This window comes from Bubalus kerabau, chromosome 15, assembly GCF_029407905.1.
Source record: "Bubalus kerabau isolate K-KA32 ecotype Philippines breed swamp buffalo chromosome 15, PCC_UOA_SB_1v2, whole genome shotgun sequence".
NCBI lineage: Eukaryota > Metazoa > Chordata > Mammalia > Artiodactyla > Bovidae > Bubalus > Bubalus kerabau.
The window spans coordinates 20,341,165-20,356,499 of NC_073638.1; the positions used below are offsets into that span (position 1 = coordinate 20,341,165).

Consider the following 15,335-nt stretch of genomic DNA (forward strand, 5'->3'; position numbering starts at 1 on the left):
AGGGATTTGTAGTGTTGTAAGGTTCACAAGGGAGAAGGCAATGGCACCCCACTCCAGTACTGTTGCCTGGAAAATCCCATGGATGGAGGAGCCTGGTAGGCTGCAGTCCATGGGGTTGCTAAGAGTCAGACACGACTGAGTGACTTCACTTTCACTTTCCACTTTCATGCATTGGAGAAGGAAATGGCAACCCACTCCAGTGTTCTTGCCTGGAGAATTCCATGGATGGAGAAGCCTGGTAGGCTGCAGTCCATGCCTGCACAGAGTCAGGGTCACACAGAGTCAGACACGACTGAAGCGACTTAGCAGCAGCAGCAGCAACAAGGTTCACAAAAGTTGTTTATGTCAGAGAATGCTTCTTGCAAGGGGTGAACTGTGTCCTGGAGGCTGGTTACACTTCAGCCAGGCACAGGCAGAAGAGTACATAACATAATTCAGGGGAGAAAAGCTTGAGGCAGGACGGATGGGTGATGGAAAGAGCTTGAAGGACACTGTGGGTCCAGTTTAACAGTTTGTTTTATTCTACTAATAAATGATGACTGTCACTTCAAGGGTGATGGAACAGCACATGATGATGGAATGTCATTCAAGGATTTCAAACAGAAAGTGAAAATAAAGGAAACCTCATTTAAAATGGAATCAGGGACTTCCTTGGTGGTCCAGTGGTTAAGACTCAGCGCTCCCATTACAGGGGGCCTGGGTTCAATCCCTCCCTGACCAGGGAACTAGATCCCACATGCCGCAGCTAAGACTTTGTGCAGCCAAATACATACATATTTAAAAAAAAAAAATTAAATACAATGGAGTTGGGAAGTCCTGAAGGGGGAGCTCTCATACACTATTACTAACTGCCCTTTGCAGACTCCATCAGGAAGAAGCTATCTTTCACTCTCTAACAGGAAGCAGCTTACTTTACATACCCAACTGTAGGCTGTTGCCCAGCAACAACCCAGCCAATGAGAAACTACTACACTCCCGGTCAATGAAAAGCCGTTACCACCCTGAACTCTCATTTATTGTTGTTTAGTCGCTCAGCCCAGTTCTACTCTGCGACCCCATGAACTGCAGCATACCAGGCTTCTCTGTCCTTCACCATCTTCCAGAGTTTGCTCCAACTCATGTCCATTGAGTCGGTGATGCCATCCAGCCATCTCATCCTCTGTCGTCCCCTTCTCCTCCTGCCTTCAATCTTTCCCAGCATCAGGGTCTTTTCCAATGAGTCGGTTCTTCCCATCAGGTGACCAAAGTATTGGACTCTCATTGGCCTCCAGTGAATTTTTGTTCAAAACAGCCCCTCCCTCTATAAAAGCAGCACCCCCCCCCCCTTTTTTGTTTTCTGATCTTGCCTGTAGTTTGCCATAGTTTGCATGGCCTGAGTTGCAATTCCTCTGCTATTCCTGAATAATCTCATTTTGGTGGTTGAATAACTGGCTATTTTATTTTTAAGGCTGACAAAAGTAACTTGATCATCAGATCAGATCAGTCGCTCAGTTGTGTCCGACTCTTTGCCACCCCATGAATCACAGCACGCCAGGCCTCCCTGTCCATCACCAACTCCTGGAGTTCACTCAGACTCACGTCCATCGAGTCAGTGATGCCATCCAGCCATCTCATCCTCTGTCGTCCCCTTCTCCTCTTGCCCCCAATCCCTCCCAGCATCAGAGTCTTTTCCAATGAGTCAACTCTTCGCATGAGGTGGCCAAAGTACTGGAGTTTCAGCTTTAGCATCATTCCTTCCAAAGAAATCCCAGGGCTGATCTCCTTTAGAATGGACTGGTTGGATCTCCTTGCAGTCCAAGGGACTCTCAAGAGTCTTCTCCAAGCCTACTGGTAGTATGAAAGTGAAAGTGTTAGTTGCTTAGTCTTGTCCAACTGCAACCCCATGGACTGTAGACTGCCAGGCTCCTCTGTCCATGGAATTCTCCAGGCAAGAATACTGGAGTGGGTTACCATTTCCTACTCCAGGGGATCTTCCCCACCCAGGGATTGAACCCAGGTCTCCTGCACTGCAGGCAGTTTTTTACCATCTGAGCCAGGGAGTATGATGGATGCTAACTGCAGACAGGAAGATCAATTAAGACAAAGATAGCAATTTATTTACATACTGGTGATTTAATTTAAAGTTAGGAAATTCACCAATTTTATCAGCCATATTAATAAATCACTGGGGGTGGAGTAATTTCTTGGGAGTGAAATATACTTAGCTTAATTTCATACTTCTTTTTAAAATTTTAGGTAATGCTAATTTCTGATCCTATTTCTAAATTATATGGATTGCATAGCCTCTAAAGCATCTACTATTGAATATAGATGTGAAAAATATGTGTGATATAAATATATTCATAATAATATAATGTACAATAATATAATAATAAAATTTTATGTGTAAATATATATAATAAAATGGTCATTTCTTAGGCTTATGCCCCAGACTTGGGACCAGGAAGACCTGGATTTAAATTTTAGATTCACAACTTAATAGCAGTATAATTCTAAGAAAGTCACAACCACTGTGTACTTCAGTTTGCTCATCTGTAAAATAAGAGGGTAGGGATTGTTTTGTTCACTGCTGTGTCTTCAGCACTAGCATCATGATTTTTCACACTGCTAATGTCAGTAAATATTTATGTCTTCTCTACAGGGTTGCTGAGCTAATGGTATGACATAAAAATTATGAAAGTTTCTAGAACAAATAACCCTAAAATTTATATGGAATCATAAAAGCCCTAGAATTGTCCAAGCAGTCTTGAGGAATAAAGAACAAAACTAGGGGTGTAACCCTTCCAAACTTCAGACTATACTACAAAGCTACAGTAATCAAAACAGTACGGTATTGGCTCAAAACAGACATATAGATCTTCTATGGAAGAGAATAGAGACCCAGAAATAAACCCACATACCTATGGTCAATTAACCTATGACAAAGAAGGTAAGACTATACAATGGAGAAAAGACAGATTTTCAATAAATGGTTTTGGGAAATCTGGATAGTCACATGTAAACAAGTGAAATTAGAACACTCCTTCACATCATATACAAAAATAAATTCAAAATGGTTTAAAGACCTCATAGCTCAGTTGGTAAATCATCTGCCTGCAATGCAGGAGACCCAGGTTCAATTCCTGGGTCAGGAAGATCCCCTGGAGAAGGAAATGGCAACTCATTTCAGTATTCTTGCCTGGAGAAACCCATGGACAGAGGAGTCTGACAGGCAACGATCGCAAGAGTCGGACACAACTTAGCGACTAAACTACCACCACCACCATAAGATATGATACCATAAAACTCCTAGAAGAGAACACTGGCAAAACATTCTCTGATGTAAATTGTAGCAATATTTTCATAGCTCAGTCTTGCAAGGCAAAGAAAATAAGAGTAAAAATAAATATGTCCTGTTTCTTGCTCAGTTATGTCTGACTCTTTGTGACCACATGGACTGTAGCCCGCCAGGCTCCTCTGTCCATGGGATTTTACAGACAAGAATACTGGCGTGATTAGCCATTCCCTTCTCCAGGGGATCTTCCCAACCCAGAGATTGACTGGTATCTCTTGTGTCTACTTCATTGGCAGGCAGAATCTTTACCACTAGTGCCACCAAACAAATGGGACCTAATAAAATGTAAAAGCTTTTCCTCAGCAAAAATACCCCATCAACAACATGAAAAGACAATCTATGGAATGGAGAGAATATTTGCAAAAGATGCAACAGACAAGGGCTTAATTTCTAACAAACAGCTCTTATACTTCAATATCAAAAAAACAAACAATTCAAACAAAAAATGAGCAGAAGATCTATAAACACTTTTCTCCAAGGAAGACATGTAGATGGCCAACAGGCATATGAAAAGATGATCAACAATATTAACTATTAGAGAAATGCAAATCAAACCCACAATGCAATACCAATTCAATCCTGTCAGAATAGCTATTATCAAAAAGTCTACAAATAAATGCTGGAGAGGGTGTGGAGAAAAGGGAACTTTCCTATAATGTTGATGGGAATGTTAATTGCTACAGCCATTATGGAAAACAGTATGGAGTTTCCTTAAAAAACTAAAAGAGAGCTATCATATAACCCAGAAATCCCACTCTTGAGTCTATACCCAGAAAAGATGAAAACTCAAATTCAAAAACATACATGTTCATAGCACTATTTACAACAGCCAAGACATAACAATCCAAGTGCTCATCAAAAGACAAGTGGCTTAAGATGTGAGATAAGTATTATAGACATCACTGGTGGGCATTCTAGGGCTAGAAGGGGAGGGGTATCAGTCATCTCGAGTGGGGTCGTGCCGAGGTTCCCCCAATACTGCATGCAGATGGCGCCAGGCATCAACATGTACAGCATTCTATAGGTGCCTTGCGTTGCCAGCACTGAGTCCCTGGTGCTGATCGGGTCCTGTGGTCTGGCCATGGGGCTGATGCTGGTGTATATATTACTCAGCCACAAATAAGAATGAAATATTGTTATTTTCAGCAACATGGATGGACCTAGAGTTTATTATACTTAGTGAAGTAAGACAGACAGACAAAGACAAGAGTTATGTGATATCACTTATAGGTGGAATATAAAAAGTAACACCAATGAATCTATATACAAAATAGAAACAGACTGACAGACATAGAAAACAATCTTATGGTTACCAAAGAGGAAAGTGGGTGGGATAAATAGTATGGTATTAACAGATACAAACTACTATACATAAAATAGATAAGCAAAAAGGATTTATTGTGTAGTAAAGGGAACTATATTCAGTATCTTGTAATAACATATGGTGGAAAATACTCTGAAAAAAAAAAAAGTAACTGAATCACTTTGGTGAATACCTGAAACATAACATTGTAAATCAAGGACACTTTAATTTTAAAACATTGTGAAAGTCTGTAACACAGTTCTTAACAAAGATACTATTAAATGGTTGCTTTTGTGCCAGGCACTATGCCAGGTGCTGGGAATATGAAGATGATTAAGACAGCCTTCCTACTTTTGATACTTTCACTCTAGAGGAGCTATACAAAGTATTTATGATAGAGCACATGGTACCCTGAAGCTCAGAGTAGGTGCTCAATAAACACTGAACCAGAATTTTTGTAACACTTTACAGTTTACAACACACTTTCATGAACAGTATCCTATTTGAAACAATGGGGACCATAAAGTTTCCAGGAATAAACAAAGGTCTCAGGCATTTAGCAGAGGGAGGGATGATCTTTTGCGATTAGTAGCTATGACGTCATGGGAAAGATCAAATATGAGATGAGTGAAGGGATAGGCTACCCACTTCAGTATTCTTGAGCTTCCCTTGTGGCTCAGCTGGTAAAGAATCTGCTTACAATGCAGGAGACCTGGGTCTGAGCCCTGGGTTGGGAAGATTCCCCTGGAGAAGGGATTAGCTACTCACTCCAGTATTCTGGCCTGGAGAACTCTGTGGACTATATAGTCCATGGGTCAGGAAGAGTCAGACACAACTGAGAGACTTTCACTTTCACACTTTCAGAATACAGGCGGATTTTGACAGGAGTGACAGATGGGACAGTGGGAGTTTTAGATAAATACATCAGCAAAAGCTTGTCCTCAGTAATTCCATATTACTTTTTAATCTCTGTTTATGAACCTATGTTTATAAATTCCCTTTGGAATACTGCTGAATCTGCATGTCTGTGATTTTCGGAATCTACCCTTACTGCCCTTTGAAAATCTGGAAAACTTTTTTTTTTCTTCTTGAATCTTCCTGCACATGATTCATGAATTCTGATGATTACTAATGGAGATTATACTATTCATTTATTTACAGATACTTATTGAAACCCTGATATGCTCAAGGCCATGGCCCTGGAAGCATGGGGGCTACTAAAAGGAAGTATGTATACAAACAAAAACTCCACAAAGCAGAAATCTGTAAGTGCCTCAGCAGAGCTGAAGCTGGATTTACAGGAGGCCTGAGAAGTTTCTGGAGCATTTGTTCGTTTCCATTTCTTCTCCTACAAGTAATTCATCTGACCTTGGAGATTTCATCTTAAAAAAATGATTAACTGTTTTTTTAAGCAACCTCCTCTCCCAGGCTACTCTCAGGGTTTTCTGAGAACGGTTCAACTTGAAGGTCTTTCTCTTTATCGGAAGATTGAGGCAATTCAGGAGCTGATAGACTGCGGGTCTCTCTGCCCTCTGGTTCAATACTCACCGTACATTGTCTCCAGAGAGGCTTTCCTTAGGCCTATACTTTCTTGTTCTGGGTATTCTTTAAAGTATCTTTTCTTGTGTTTAGCATATTTGCAAGAGCCACGTGACTTTAACCTTTAAAGAGTAGCCTTAGGCAGGAAGGCCCAGGAAGAGTTATGGCTCTTTGTGACGCACTATCCCATCCTTACCCCATAGTGCGGGTTAGTTTGTCTAACCCTCAGGCTGGCCCTGAAGGATGGAACATCTTATCCACGTAAAACTGTTCTGGGGATTCTGATCCTCTAAGAGAGTAATTTATCCAAGGTCTCAAGAGCTTAAAAGTGGTAGACCTTGGATTTGAACATCGCTATTTCTGACCTCAAAGCCCATGCGTTCCCCACAACGTATTAACCACGATGAAGTGTATTTTTAAATTCATCTTCCTGGTTTTGTAAAACTCTTTTAAAAAGCTCTCAGTTCATCAAAGTTTCCTGTTCATGCTCGTGGATTTCAGCTGCTCAACGAGCATTTATTTGCCACTCCAAGTCTGGGAACATCACTTGCCTTCTCCAGTATCCTTGTTCATTCATTACTGTGATTATTTATAACTTTATTGTCACAGTTATTCTTCTTTATTCTTCTTTGTGTTTGCCTATTAGCATGTTGAAATTTCCTACAGTCCTTTTTAAACAACTGTTGTAATTCTCTTTTCTAGTTTTTGAACTCCAAGATGGCCATCTCCCACTTTTTTTTAATAGACAGGAGAAGGAGGTGCAGAAAAAAAAAGAGCGGTATAGTTAACTGGGGATTGTTTTATTGTATCTTTTCGTCAGACGTTTTGCTATCTTTTAAAATTTAATGTTCTCACTTGGGGACCCTAGATGCCAACGAAGCAGCAAGATCAAGACAAAACCTGGTCAGTACGTAAAAAGAGGCGCGGAGCCCCGCCCCTAAAGCCAGGGCCAGGGGGCGGGGCGGAGCGCCGGCAGGGGGCGGGGCTGCGCTCAGGCGTGCGGGCCTTATAGTCACCCGGAAGGCGCGCGGGGCCCCGGTGGCTAACGCAGCAGGCCCTGAAGGGAACCCCGGCCCTGAGAGTCCGCTGCGCCTCTCTGCGCCTCTCTTCTCTCCGCAGACCCGCGCGGCTTCAGCCCGCCCGTACTCGCTGAGTCTGCCCCGCAGCCGCTGCTGTGCGGCCTGCGTCGCCTCCCGTAGTTCCCCGACAGGCTATGGCCGCCCGCCTCCTGCGCGTCGCCTCCGCCGCCCTCGGCGACACGGCCGGCCGGTGGCGGCTTCTCGCACGACCGCGCGCGGGAGCCGGCGGCTTCCGCGGGAGCCGAGGGCCTGGCCTGGGCGGCGGCGCAGCGGCGACGCGGACGCTGAGCGTATCGGGGCGAGCGCAGAGCAGGTGAGGCGCGCGCGGGGGGCGCGCGCGAGGGCGCGCCGAGCTCGTGGGTCCTCTGGTGGCGGCGCCTCCGTCGCCTCCAGAGGTTTCCAGGTTTGTCGTCCTCTCCCGGGCGCCGGTCTGCGGGCCACAAGCCCAGCCCCGCTGCCTTCTCCATGTCCCCGGGGTGGTCGTCCCGTGCGGTCGCTTCCTCCTTGTCCGGTTGCCAAGTTGCTTCTCAGGTCCATCGACGCTTGGCGGGGAACGGGGGCCTGGGACCCCCGATTTCCCTGTCCCAGCGCCTCCTGTGCCCTTGGGAAAGCTGGCACTTTGCTGCTGCTGGTTCCCCGTGCTGTTTGGCTTGGATCTAACCTTCGCCCTGCCGGAGACCGGGGTGAACCTCGCGCCCAGTTTGTGTCGCGGCCAGGGCTTTCTTCTGGGCTCTCTTCCTCCTGCCGGCTCTGGAAACGTTCTGTCTCCAAGTTCTTGTCCATTTAGGGTACACCCGCTTGTCCCCGAGCTTCCCTGTGTGCTCCCCCTGGTGCGTGCTAAGTCGCTTCAGGCGTGTCCAAGTCGTTGCGACCCCATGGACTGTTGCCCACTAGGCTCCACTGTCCGTCGGATTCTCTAGGCAAGAATACTGGAGTAGGATGCCATGCCCTTCTCCACTCCTTCTGGTTGCTGTCGCATAAAAAGTGCCCTGTGTTGGACTGGCAAGCCAAGGTTTTAAACTGGGCTTTGACACTTATTATCCAGTTTGTCTAATGTCTGTAACTGGGGGATAAGAGTCGTGTAGGCCTCACAGGATTATTTAAAGAAACAAATAAGAGCATACACATATTGCAAGGAGTCTGGGGGGCTCAGTAAATCCCACCTGTTAGCCTCAGCCGCCTCCTAAGCCCACAGCGTTGAGTTTTGTGTACTAAATGTCGAAAGAGATGTGAAAAAAAATTTGCCCAGAATATGTTGCAGTTTTATATTCTTGGGTAGATTTGTTTCTTAAAGACACAATCCTCTTTAGATACAATAGAGATGAACTCATAATTTCAGAGTATAGCACTGTGGTGGATGGAGCCTTAATATAATATAGGTCTCTGAACAGCTCTCTGACATGCTGTCCTGTAGTAGGAAGCAGGGAAAAACAGCTGGCTTTGTGTTCCTCTCTAGTTTCTTTTTTGTGAAGTTCCTGAGAATAGGGTGTGGGACCTACTCATCTTTTCCCCCTTAATCTGTGAGGTAGTGGGTGCTCACTAAATTTTTGTTGCATGAACTGTGAAGGAGATAATGGGGAAGGCGAGCTGGGGTTATTTGTTAAGGCAAGATGGGGTTATTTGTTACTTTCCTGTCTTTGACGTCCATCTACCTGGATGCCTTATTTTCTACGTTGGTTGCTTTCTTGAAAAATTGTGTATAAATTGGGACTCTTATTGAACACATTTATGTAACATATTTAAAGGAAAATGAGTGTTTTCGTGAGTGGGAATTATCTCCTCCAAGTTACTGTTTGATTTGGTATATCAGGTTGTCTTAAAGGGAAGCACATCTGTTTTGTTCCGTCTTAAACCTACTTTCCGCCCCATTGGCACAGTTTCTGTTGATGGTCTGTGCCATCGCAGACTTTGGAGCTGCAACTAAATTTCCCAGGCTATCCAGTATGGTCACCAGTAACCACATGTAGCCATTTAAGATAATTAAAGTTGAATAAAATTAAAGAATCAGTTTCCCAGTTCCAGTGGCCACATTTCAAATACTGAATAACCTCACATAGCTAGTAGCTACTGTCTGGGACATCAGTTATATACAGCTATAGAATATCTCTGTTATTGCTCAAGTTTAATTGGACAGAGCAGTCTAGAGGCTGTAGTTCTGACTTTGAAGTTTAACATGTAAGTAAGCTTTCAGTAACTGAGAGTCAAAAAACTTTAACTCCAAAATACCCTGTCCTAGTACTTTACATGTTGTAGTGATTTAGGTTGCAAAGGGCTTTCACGTGTATTATTTCACTTGATCCTTAAGAAAATCTCCTGAGGCAGGGAAAGTAGATAAATGAGAATAAAAATTTTATATTAAGTAGCAGGCAAAACTGGGACTAGAACTCACATAGTTTTTGTTTGTTTTTTGAGCACCATTAGAGTTGATAATTCTTTAGCCCGTAGGGTCATTTGGAAGAGTTAAGGTGGCTGTGGAAGTGGGGCGCTCTAGATGGGGCCCTTTTCTTGGACTGTCTGTCCCAGGCCGCCCCAGGTAGTGAAAGGGTGAGCGTCAGCAGCCATAACTCCCCTGTCTGTCAGAAGTCGGTTAAGAGCTTTACCACAACAGCCACTGACAACTTGGTTGAGATATCTGCTGTGGCTGAACAGAATAAATGGCAGTGCGTGGTGCATAAAGGCTAACAGTTGAAGGAAGTAGTTGTTTGTGGTGCTGGTTGATATATTGATGATGATAGAGGATTTAGAGGGATCATAGTTATTTTCCAGTACTTGAAATCTTGATCTTCTGGGGAATAGCTAAAAACTTTTTGCTAGTTCTTAAAATTGGGGAAGAGAAATCTGCAAAACCCATCAGTACCAATTGTTAAAAATGAATAAAGTTAGGTGAGTAAAGTACACATGTATGATGCTTTTTAGGGAATAAAATGTTTCCACAAACTTTCTCTCCTTTAATTCTCTCGGCAGCTTAGTGAAGTCACCGTTATTGCCACTTACCCATGGTCACCTAATGAGTACGTTGGAACCAGGGCTGGAATTTATGTCTTCTGACTCTTGTATTCCATACTTTCTCAACTGCACAATTACTTTTACTCTCATTTCTGCTTTCTCTGCTGTCCTTTGGTAAACCTATGATTACTCTTAATTCTGCAGTTTTTTTCTGGGGCTGAACACCTTTAATGGATTCTTTCCTTAGTTCGGGAAGGTCCTCTGGAGGGAGGGCATGGCAAGCCACTCCAGTATTCTTGCCTGGAGAATCTATAAACAGAGGAGTCTCGCGGGCTGCAGTCCATAGGGTGCAAAGAGTTGAACATGACTGAAGCAACTTAGCATGCACACCTTTAATATGTAGCAGCAGTTCAGGCCCCTTAGCAGCAAAAGGACTGGGACTTTAAATAAAAGTTATCAATCAGTGTTTGTTGAGCTCTACTCTGTTAGGAATTTTCCATATGTTACCAAAACTATGAGATAAATGATACCCTGATTTTAAAGAAGAGGAATCTGGTGTCAGAGTTGAAATTCCTTTGCTGTTGGCTTCTCTGGTGACTCAGTGGTCAAGAATTCGCCTGCCAATGCAGGAGACATGGGTTGGATCCCTGGGTCAGGAAGATTCCCCGGAGAAGGAAATGGCAACCCACTCCAGTATTCTTGCCTGGGAAATCCTATGGGCAGAGGAGCCTGGAGGGCTATAGTCCATGGACACAACTTAGTGACTAAACAACAATAACAAAGCTTAGGCTCTAGGGTGCCCCAGAAGAGCAGCAGTCCCCAAACGTCCAGCCTTCAGAAGTGTGGGTAAACTATGGAAATCTTTCTGTTGTACTTACTGTCGCTTAGTGTACCAGGTGTTTTTTTATGTCAAATCTCTAGACGTCTGTGGGTCTCAAACATATATTTCCCTTTGGCTTTTGGACCTTTGTTTTTTCTATTATTATTTTTATGTTCAAGATAAGTTTTATTTCTGATAATAGTACACAGTTTAGTAAACTGGGAATAAAGATTTTTCTAGATTTAACAATTTAATGATTTAAACGATTTAATAATCACTAGTGTTGACACATCAATTTTCTATCTTTAGCTTAAGCATATCTTAACTTTGGATAGAATTAGGAAAACATTTATTTGCGGTATAACATAAATCATAAAATATACTGATAAATATAAAATTCAGTGATTTTTTTTAGCAAATCTTTAGGGTTCTGCAGCCATTACCATGTCTTAGATTTGTCCAGCCATAAACACAATCCAGCGCTGGAACAATTTCGTTTCACCAGACAGTTTGACATTTTACAGTTGGTCCCCATGTCCAACCCTAGTCCCAGGCAACCACTCATCTGCTGTCTGTCTTTATAATTTGCCTTTCCTGGGAAATTTATGTATTAATATATATATAACCAGGCTTATATAACTTGAGTGTAAATGTTTTCAAGGTTCAAACGTGTTGAAGCATATGTTTTTTTCTATTATTAAATCAAACACATCTAAACTTGAACTCATTTCCGATCTTCCCCAAAACTCCTTTTCCTCCTCAGTTAATCCTCAGTTAACCTGTATTCCCCATGGCCCAGGCAAGAAATTTCAGCATTACTTCCTCCCTCTCCAGAACCTTTTAATTCTGCCTCCTGAATATCTCTTAAATTAGTATCTCCTACACTGTTGCTTCATTTATGCCCTTTCATAACCTCCAACGAGGTCTCCCTGCCTCCAGAGTATCTTCATTCTTGGTCATTCTTCTTTGAAAAAATGCCAGTTGCCTAGTTGAAAATCATGCATGTTTGGGAATACTTGCTTTATTTTATTTTATTTTTTTTAATTAATTAATTTATTTATTTTTAAATTTTATTTTATTTTTAAACTTTATATAATTGTATTAGTTTTGCCAAATATCAAAATGAATCCGCCACAAGCAATTTTTTTTCCCTGTGAAAAGAAGTTGGAGAGTACAGGCCCATTTAAGGGACATTCTGTCTTTCTCAACACAATTCTGATCAATTTTTAATAGAATCTTTTTTTTTTCGGCCTTGAGTTATTAGGGAAGATATTATCTGATAAGGCTGCCTTTATTGTGAAATGACATGACTGGACTTGGTAATTTGTATGATATTTATAGCTCTGAAATTATACAATTCTAGGTTTTACTTACATTAAACAAAGTTTTCTTTGATGGACTATGACTGCCTATTGGGAGTGGTGAAAATTACAATTAATTATTTTAAGCTGAAGTACATCTTTTCAATTATGAAGTAAAAATTTAAATGACCAATTAGTTGATAGTATGATTTCTTTTCCCAAAATTTGGACTCATGTTTGAGAGAAGGGTAAGAAATGTAAGTAAGTTAGCAGACTGATGACTGACTGATAGATATCCTATAATAGTGAAAAATATAAGGAGGGTTATATTTATCTTCCCACAGATTTAAACAGAAAACCCTTTCCTAGTCCCTTTGGTTTTCGACCAAAACGAAATGTTCAGCTACTCAAAGCTATCAAACTGCTGCCTCTTGGTGACTGTATTTGTCAGACACTTGCATAACAATTGCCTTATCAATAGCATGATGATTTGTGTTTAAAGCTCTCCACAGCCCTCATCTAGTTTTTAGGGACACATTCATAGAGATGTTGGTTTTTGGAGGACCTGTGTGAGAGCAAAACAGACTTCACAAGTGATAATGATTGCTAATGATTTCATGTCACTGTGACTGATGGTGACCACTGGGAAGACATACTTCAGGTGGCCTTGATAGTGGCGTACTCGCTATTTCCTTTAGGGTGGCAGAACTTCCCTTCCAGTTGGTGGGTAGATAGTTATACCTCTGGTTTCTGGTGTCTCCTTCCCAAATAAACTTGAGAAAGAAAAGAAAATCCTATAAAGGAGCATATTTGCGTGCACACAGACCCACACACAACCTAATTATTTCACCTTACGGATTCTTCAAGCAACTATTTTAAAGTATGTTGAAATTACTGAAAGTAATAAAGAACTGTTTCCTTTTCCAGCTCAGAAGATAAAATAACAGTCCACTTTATAAACCGTGATGGTGAAACATTAACAACCAAAGGAAAAGTTGGTGATTCTCTGCTAGATGTTGTGGTTGAAAATAATCTAGATATTGATGGTTTTGGTGAGTATGGAACATTCCTTAAAATGTATAAGTGAAACTATTAAATAGGTTTCAGCTTTGTTTTTTTCTTTTTGAAGAATTTTAACTATAGCATGCTAAGTGAACTATTAAAATTCAGGATGCTTTAGTGTTATATTCTCACTTATGAAGAATAAGAGTGACACCGTGTTTCTATTCTTTGAACATTTAATTAGCTATATGCCCTAAAGTCTGTTGCCTCATTACCTTATTGATTATATGTGTGATGCAAAGCTGGGAGTAGTGTGTGGAATTGAAAAATACCAGGGACTCTGTGGGAGAAGGCGAGGGTGGGGTGATTTGAGAGAATAGCATTGAAACATGAATACTATCATATGTGAAACAGATCGCCAGTCCAGGTTTGATGCATGAGACAGGATGCTCAGGGCTGGTGCACTGGGATGACCCTGAGGGATGGGATGGAGAGGGAGGTAGAAGGGGGGTTCAGGATGGGGGACACATGGCTAATTCATGTCAATGTATGGCAAAAACCACCACAATATTGTAATTAGCCTCCAATTAAATAAATTAAAACAAAAAGGAAAATACCAGGTTGAGATACTAAATGTCATAATGTCATATTACAGAGGCTATGGGATCTTAGTTCCTCAACCAAGGATTGAACCCAGGCTCTTGGCAGTAAAAGTGCCAAGAGTCCTAACCACTGGACTGCCAAGGGAATTCCCAGACTGGTATTTTCTTAGTTGCATTGAACTTATGCATTCTTTTTGTTTTAAGTGAGTTTTGTTTTACTTACTACTTTTTAATCGAGATGTAGTTGACATATTAGTTCCAGGCATACAACATAATGGTTTGATACTTGTATGTACTGCAAAGTGATGTACAGATCACAGTAAGTCCAAATAGCATTCATCACCATACATTGAAGATCTCTGTGGCTCAGGTGGGCTTCCCAATGGTAAAGAACCTGCTTGCCAATGCAGGAGACTTACGAGACACAGGTTTGATCCCTGTGTTGGGAAAGCCTCCTGGAGGAAGGCATGGCAACCCTCTCCAGTTTTCTTGCCTGGGGATTCCCATGGACAGGGGAGCCTGGCTGGCTACAGTCCATGGGATCTCAGAGAGTTGGTCATGATTAAAGTGACCTAGCATGCATGCACTATACAGTCAGGGATGTCAACTCACCTTCCTTGAAAGGGTAGTTAATCTATTTCTTATTAAGGGAGTGTTTTGTTTAGGAAATTTTCACTCCTAGACTTTTCACCTTATTCCTTAACCACTCACAGAAAGCCCATATCCAGGAAACTGCCATCTTAGAGCTCAGGGATACACTGTATGTCACTTGCCAGTTTTGCTTGAGCATTCTCTGTAGTCTAGAATGGTAGTTCTCTAAGAGGGTTCCATCAGTGCCACTTGGGAAATTCACATTCTCAGGCCCCACTCTAGACTTCCTCAATCAGAAAGTCTGGGATAGGCCCAGAAATGTGTATTTTAACAAGCCCTCCATGTGATTTGATGCATGCGAAAGTTTGAGAACCACTAGTCTGCAGTCAGGTCCAAGGAGCATATCTGACTATTTTTCATTCAAGGGACTGTTCATATTGCACTTTTAAGAGCTCTTTTCAGATCAGAATTATTTCTTCCCTTCCGTTTCCCCATGATATATTAAATATACTTCTATATGTTAATACTCATTTCAGTTTTCTTTTTTAGAGAGAATGTCCCTTCCCTTTATTAGATTGTGTGCTTTTGGAAGACTCTTATCACTCAGGTAACCAGAGTTGGCACTCAGTAATATTTGCTAAATTTCTGAATCTAATGTCAATTACAGGGATAACTATAACTGGACCTACTATATTCCAGCATATGTTATCTATTATTTTAACAACTCTAAGAGGCAGTTTTTTTTTTTTTTTTTTTTAACTTCCAGTTTATAGGTGAAGAAACTAATAAAGTTCAGAGAAACTTAATGTTCCCTGGAT

The 15,335-nt window shown here is 41.8% G+C and overlaps 1 protein-coding gene across 1 annotated transcript in view; it reads left to right on the forward strand.

Moving 5' to 3' along the window:
• The first annotated feature begins 7,176 nt into the window (after nucleotides 1-7,176).
• Nucleotides 7,177-15,335, forward strand: part of FDX1 (ferredoxin 1) — a 33,186-nt gene continuing 25,027 nt past the window's right edge. The window contains exons 1-2 of the mRNA XM_055547838.1: nucleotides 7,177-7,568; nucleotides 13,250-13,374. Coding sequence (XP_055403813.1) covers nucleotides 7,390-7,568; nucleotides 13,250-13,374 — 304 coding nt within the window. The 5' untranslated portion in view covers nucleotides 7,177-7,389. The remainder of the gene's footprint in view (nucleotides 7,569-13,249; nucleotides 13,375-15,335) is intronic.